Source organism: Anoplopoma fimbria, chromosome 12, assembly GCF_027596085.1.
Source record: "Anoplopoma fimbria isolate UVic2021 breed Golden Eagle Sablefish chromosome 12, Afim_UVic_2022, whole genome shotgun sequence".
In the NCBI taxonomy this organism is placed as follows: Eukaryota; Metazoa; Chordata; class Actinopteri; order Perciformes; family Anoplopomatidae; genus Anoplopoma; species Anoplopoma fimbria.
This window is the reverse complement of record NC_072460.1, coordinates 7,041,391-7,048,281: the sequence shown is the minus strand read 5'-3', so window position 1 is coordinate 7,048,281 and position 6,891 is coordinate 7,041,391. Positions and strand designations below refer to the sequence as shown.

The following is a 6,891-nucleotide window of genomic DNA, read 5'->3' as shown; positions in this document are numbered from 1 at the left end:
CTCTTCCTCCACCATCACAACCACCTCATGTGTTGTATTATTGATTATTTCATTAAATAAATGAGTTGATAGATATTAAAGTCTTGTGTACTGTCACCATGACGTCACCTATCGGTTTGTGGACTACCGTTTTGAAGCCTGGTGCAGCATTTTGGCCGTCGCCATCTTGTTTTTTTGGGAATCTGGAAGAGACCATATTTGGACGAGAGGGTGGAGCTGGAGAAAAGCGAGGCCCAGCAGGGGCAGGCACTGTTAGCACGATAAAAGCTAAGTTAGCAGCTAATGCTGCAATAGTTAGCAAGCTTGGTTATCAAGGTGCATCCACAAATTCATGCTGTGATTTTAATTCGGAGGCCAATTCACAAGTTTGTTTGTATTACTTACCAGAAAATAATTAATAGTTGACTCCTTCGATTTTCTTTTAGCAGAGCCAACTGCGGTACAACACCGCTGTTTCGACCTGCACTAAATATAATGTAAACAGGTGATTTATATAAAAATTCAGCCCCTGTATAAATGAAGAGGGAAATTAGCTGTGGAGCCCAACCTCGTAAACTTTTCTGCTGTAAAATCGGGCATTTTACCATGGGCCTCTACGGGGATTGATTTGCTTTTGGAGTCAGCCTCAAGTCGCCGTTCAAGGAAGCGCATCCCTGGAGGTTGCTGCTTGGAACACTTACGTATGATCATTCTTCATCAGAGGTAACCATACCTATACAAAGAATGTCACTGCAAGAAGTCCAGTCTATTCAGCTAAAAAGTCTGTCAGGATGACATGCTGGTAAAAACAAAAAGGGAAAAAAAGAACAGTTATATATTCCAGCATCTTTGTGTCAGGTTAGGAAAAAAAAGCAAAGAAAGATGTCCAGAGTAGAACCAGGATTTCCCCGAAACCCCCCCCCAGAAATGCTGAAGAAGTATACCACGGTCACCATAGTAACTATTATGTTCTACTCTCTATCATTCCAGTACCTACCCATGAGGGTTACTTTGTGATTTTTTTTGTCTTGCATTGTAAGGAGGCACTGCATTGAAAATGTTCAGGGTCAGTTCTTCTCTACGCAGGGAGAAAGCTTACCGACTGCTGTGAAATAACAAAAGAGCTTGTCGATACAACTCAGGCTTTGAATCGACAAACTGTAGCCGTCATATGTCCACGGGCCAGGAAGTGATTAGTCACATCACACACAATTGGGTTTAAAAGGCGACAGAAAAACAGGAACTTCTGGCTGTAAAAAGAAAAAAGATTTTGTGAAGAGTTTTAAGGTTTCCTGAGTAAGATGCCCTTTACAGATTGTCCTCCCAGGAGGAACGACTGTCTGACTAGCAGCCAAACAAATTCTGGCTTTTGCCCGTCAGGTGATGTCCATATAGAGTGATAGAGAGTAGAGTCCTCAGAGGAAGGACAGTGAGGTGGATATACAGATCAACAACAACATTTAGACTTTCTCACCAGAGAGGCAATCTTGATTTCTTTTAACCACCATGGTTCCACCATTGTTCCATCCAATTCAATTTATTTTGTATAGCCCAAAATCACAAATTACAAATGTGCCTCAGAGGGCTTTAACAAGCTGTACACACAGGAAAAACTCCCCTAAAAAAACCTTTAACAGGGTGAAAAAAGGAAGAAATCGATGGGGGAGCGACAGAGGAGGGATCCTTCTCCCAGGATGGACAGAATGCAATAGATGTCATGTGTACAGAATGAACAACATAACAGAGATACAACACATTCAATGTCAGTGTGGTGAGTCCAGGTCAGGTCCTCACTGATATGAACCCAGAGGAGCCTGAAGCTTTTGACTCTCTCCATAGTAGTCCAATTGATGGACATGGGGGCATGTCCTTCTCTGTGTCACTAACTGTAGTTCCCAATCAGCTCCTTAGTTATTCTGACGTTAAAAATATTTCTGTTGTAAGCCAGCAGATATTCAGGCCAAGACCTTTCCTACACGCTTGGCAACTTGAGATGCGAAACTGGAGTGAGAGTTGAGAGACGGCGTGTTCGACCGCGTTGTTTCTCAAGTAGCCAGTTTACAAGCAATAAAAATTGGTTCATTAATTGCATTTCAGCAAATGCTCCTTTTCTCTACAGACGGACTGTTCACCTGCACTCAAGCAAAGCCTACGCAAACTTTATTGGTTAATACTATTCAGACAACAAATGGAAAACCAGAACGCTTCAGATACCAAAATCCTGTTCCGTTGAATGTAGAACCTGTTTATGTAGATAAGATCGGGGCTATCTTGCTCTGGACCAGAGTGTTGGACGTACTAACAGAGAGACTGTACTCGTGACTTAAATCCTTGTGCTTAAGCCCTGCCACCAGCATGTGAATACTGCAGTTTGGCTATGTGAGTGTTCTGTGTGTTGAAAGGATGTATTTTAATTAGAGAAAGCGTCAGCCCCCTGAGTATTGCACGGCAGCACCTTCAACCAACTAGAGGAACATAGCGCCGTCACAGTGTAGTAAGTGATGACATGTTGAACACAGTTGTCATGGTAATTACAGAGATGACTTTTTATCTCCAAGTGAAAAGTGAAGTGAAAACCAGCTGAAAAGAAAAGTGCAAATAGAATCAAATATCACATTGTTAACAGGAGTGTAATGTCACTTTTAACATCAGCAAACCAAGAAATGATTTCTTATCTTGGTGGAAGAAATATCAAAAGCAATCAAAAGGAAACACGTGCTGTCATACCAGAGTGAAAAGCACTCGTGGACTGCATCGGTGTAGCTCCAGTCAGTCGCACGCCCAAGGTTTCTCTTCATCCGTCAACTAAAACATAGATAAGTAGGCCCCACAGTGTAGCCTTGGTCTATCAATGAGCTTCGTCCTTGAAATGGGAGAAGGCCCCCGATTGTCATGTGTGGATCATTTCACCAGGGGCCCTCCCACAGAGCACTCGCTGACCTCGCTCGCTGCTTATATCAAACACAAAGTGGCCTGAAGGCATTCACCGACCGCACAACACCGCACAAATGCAATGATGACACACGGTAGGTGTAGATTTGCCCGATATTGGCGAGGGAGGAGTGAGCGTATTCCACTCAGATCAAGAAACCATTAGTACCCGACACATGTGGTGCATCATTGTCGCTGTTGGGTGAAAACCTTGCACTTGCTTTTGGATCAACATGAAACTCTTCTGGTTGCATCATCACCCAAACAAAGAGGCGCTGAACTATATAAAACTGCGCCTCAGGAAAAAGTCAACGGTACAAGGCCAGGTTTAGCAAAACAGTCAACATCCCTCTTGAGTTCCGAGAAGCATTGTGCTTAAGGGGCAAGCATGCTTCATAGTTTTGGCTTGGATCGTTAAGCAATGTCCGAAATTTCCTTCACATGGCCTCAAAGCAGGGGTAATCACGCCCAATTAATATAGTGATTGGTCAGGTGTGCAAAGGTATGAAAGTAGGCGGGGGTTAAAATTCAAGCTCTTCACAGAACTACTTACTGCCATTGCAACATTTTGAATAACTTTGAGGGACTGTCAGAAAGTGTGCAGCGTAATTCATTGCATCGAGACTTCACTCCACCTTCGAGTGTTGCCGTTTGGAAAAGATACTGTTAAAAAGCACTTGTCTTTAAATGTAATAAGTTAAGCATACTAAGGCCTTTAAGCAAACCCTCTGACTTATCACCAACACTAAAGTTCCCTTGGGTTCAGTGGAGCATTTTGGCTCATCTTTTGGTTTTACAGCCCGTGACTCTACTGTTTTGGTTCAGTCTCAGCGCTGTCGTTAACCACCCGCAGCAGGAAGCTGTTTTTAGTGAGAAATCTTTAATAACCAGGCAGCGACCTCAGGGTCTAAAAGCCAATGCTGAAGTGTCTTAAACCTGCATTCTCTCTAATGAGAATGCAGGTTGTAAGAAATAAGTCTTAAAGACCTAAACAATGTAAACAGGGGCGGTCCTAGGGGGGACCACAGGGGGTCGGTTGCCCCATAACGTTAAGCCAGGACCCTCCCTTCCTTCCTCAATACAGCAAGATGTTTATTTAGTAAATGATGGTCCCATTTAGAGTCAAATAGACCATAAAGCAGGGTATGCTTTAGGGCGTGGCTACCTTTTTGATTGACAGTTTTGCTACTACAGCCTTGTCCAGTCTGGGAGTTGTCTGTGTTTTTCTCTTACAACTTTAACCCTTTCACGGTGTGAAACTTCAACATTTTTGAACCCTAAAAATGTATTGTTCTGCTTAAGGTTGTACTTAGTTCATCGTGTCACTCCTGGTTGCAAAAAAACCCCAAAATGGCAACGGCCTAAATGCTGAACTCGAGGCTTCAAAACCGAAGTCCACAAACCAATGGGTGACTCAGGAATCGTTATATATATATATATATATATATATATATATCGTTAATAGTGGACTTGAATTCATCAGGGCGACACAAACGCTACAGATAAATGATCATGCTACTCCAAAACAGCTAGGTGTGACAATAGTCCCCTGTTTGTTATATGAACTACAAAGTTAACTCATTTATTTGTGATAATGTCGGTGTTGTGTTCAAAGGTTTTTCCACTACACTCATGTAGCCGAAAAAAAGAAAAGGTGTGGGCTGAGGGCCACCAAACCAGCCTTATAATGACTGCATAAGTATCATTTATTTTTTAATCATAGATCATGGTCTTCTATTTAATTCTAAGTCTCTCTTGTAGGTTACACTTTCTTCTCAGTCTCAGTGAAAAAGAGACTTTGTTCATTGATGTCAGTGTGTTGTTGTTGTTGTTTTTTTACAGCACAGGTTTTGGCCCCCGAGAGATGGAATGATGATGGTGATGATGGTGATGGTGATGATCCGCCGATGGGATGAACTGCGTGTGGGCGTTGTTGGTTTCTTTTTGGTTTTTTTAAACCCTCCCGACGCGGAGAGGCGGTGGGTTTTCATTCACGCAGCACATGTCCCCTCCCATTGGTCCTCGTGAGGAGCTGCTCTGATGCGCCACGGTGACACGGCCCAGTCTCCGGCGATAAAAAGCCAAGGAGACGAGCCGCCAAGAGAAACACGAAGAGTTGGAGGGCGGACGTTTGATGGTAGATGCGCCTCTGCAAGTCTTACTACGGCTGGAAGTATCTGTCCCAACTCCTGAGGTACAGACTCCACACTTTTCTTTAACTTTACTGTCTTTTCACCCGTCTGGAGTGAAGACACGCTTCATGTTTCTCTGGGCTCCAGTGCGCCATTACGCACTGCGCACAGGTCCACATGATCAATAACAACATCGTGTTCTTCAACGAGCTGTTATCAAAACTGACTGAGTGTTGACAGGAAAAAAAAAAAAAGTATTTTTATTGAGTGCAAGTGAATTTCTACAGTAATTCACGCAAAATCGAGCCTGGACACTCACTGCCTCTGTTTTCATTTTTTTGTGTGCGTGTTTTGTTTGCGTGTGCCGGGGATCTGGTGAAGAATGGAGTGGCATGTGCTGGTGCTGATGCTGAGCCTAGCGCCCTCCATCCGCGCTGACTGCTCCACGCAGTGCGAGAAATGCGTGCAGAAGATCCTTGGCCCCGACGCCGCCTTCAGCAGCCTGGTAAGACCGGAGACCCGAGAGAGAGAGAGAGAGAGAGAGAGAGAGAGAGAGAGAGAGGGGGGGGTATATACAAAATGCTGCTGTTTGGAGATTTTTTTGGGGGGGATTTTATTGCATTTTATTGCATTTTTAAGTCAGTTGTGTGTTAAAATGAAAGGCTGTTGACGCCTAAACTGGATTTGGGTTAACTTCTGACTTCTACTTGGTGGTCGCAGACTGATCATCCAGGTCAAATTGTTGTTGCCAACAGAACTTATTTGCTTCATTTTGTTAAATTTAAGTTAAAGATGCCAAATGTGTCAGTCTAAATGAACGTACAGCCTAATAGGCTTCTAATACGGTGTGCGTAAAAATCTTAGGCTTGAACCCCCTCCGGGCTTTGGACACGCAGAGTGTGTGGTGACAGCACTCACCGGGACTTAAAGGCACTTAAGGGGGGAACGTAAGGGAGGAGATCGGGGTTCAGATTGTGGTGTAAGATGCTCAAACTAACACTGAGACCTGCTATTCAACAAACACAAACAAGGTGTAAAGTTGACTTCTATCCCCCCCCCCTTTGTGATCCGCAGTCATGCAGCTCGGAGTGCGAGGGGCAGCTGGAGGGCTGTGACCGGACTCCGGGTCTGGCGGACTTCAGCCAGGACGAAGCGGCGGCGGAGGAGGAGAGCCAGCAGGCGGACCTGGTCAAGCGCTACGGCGGCTTCATCAAGAGGATCGACAAGAACAAGAACAACATCTTTGCCTCTCCGTGGCGCGACAACTACGTGCTGAAGGCCGCGGCGCTGCCCAAGAAGTACGAGGACCTGCTGAAGAGGCTGGAGGAGAGGGAGGCGGAGGAGAGGGAGGCGGAGGAGCAGCCGGACGACGACGCGGCGGAGGAGGAGCAGCAGGCGCTCCGCGGTTTGGTGAAGCGTTACGGCGGCTTTTTACGCAAATTTGGCCCCAAGTCAAAGAGGAGTAGCTCCGCAGAGACGGAGAGCCAGGAGCCCGAGGAGCTGCAGAAGCGCTACGGGGGGTTCATGAGGCGGATCCGACCGAAGTTGAACAACCTGAAGTGGGACAAGCGGTACGGAGGCTTTCTGCGCCGCCACTTCAAAATCTCGGTGCGCTCGGTGGAGGAGCCGTACTACTCCTACGACGACCTGAGCCTATAGATGGACTGCGAACGACAAAGAATAAAAAAAAACTACAAAGAACTTGTGCAGGTTCACTTGATATGCCACCATTTATCCAGAAAGTATCATTATGCCTGCCTATATTGCTTACAGCCAGCTCGGTTGCCTTCTTCTGTGTAAAAAAAAAAAAAAAGGAATTCTCATCTCTCTGTAATTGGCATCATATGTC

The 6,891-nt window shown here is 45.2% G+C and overlaps 1 protein-coding gene across 1 annotated transcript; it reads left to right on the top strand.

Annotated features, from left to right (window-relative positions):
- The first annotated feature begins 5,032 nt into the window (after nucleotides 1-5,032).
- pdyn (prodynorphin) lies at nucleotides 5,033-6,882 on the top strand. The gene is made up of 3 exons (XM_054609897.1): nucleotides 5,033-5,104; nucleotides 5,424-5,547; nucleotides 6,117-6,882. Exons 1-3 carry the CDS (start codon nucleotides 5,052-5,054, stop codon nucleotides 6,699-6,701), a joined length of 762 nt encoding a protein of 253 aa, XP_054465872.1. The 5' UTR covers nucleotides 5,033-5,051; the 3' UTR covers nucleotides 6,702-6,882.
- The last annotated feature ends 9 nt before the right edge of the window (nucleotides 6,883-6,891 follow it).

What these genes read in the sequence shown, in the direction of transcription:
- pdyn (XM_054609897.1), top strand. Translation starts at nt 5,052, where the DNA reads ATGCGCCTCTGCAAGTCTTACTACGGCTGGAAGTATCTGTCCCAACTC. An exon ending in TATCTGTCCCAACTCCTGAG is followed by an intron (nt 5,105 to 5,423) that starts GTACAGACTCCA and finishes GATCTGGTGAAG; the next exon opens with AATGGAGTGGCATGTGCTGG. An exon ending in ACGCCGCCTTCAGCAGCCTG is followed by an intron (nt 5,548 to 6,116) that starts GTAAGACCGGAG and finishes TGTGATCCGCAG; the next exon opens with TCATGCAGCTCGGAGTGCGA.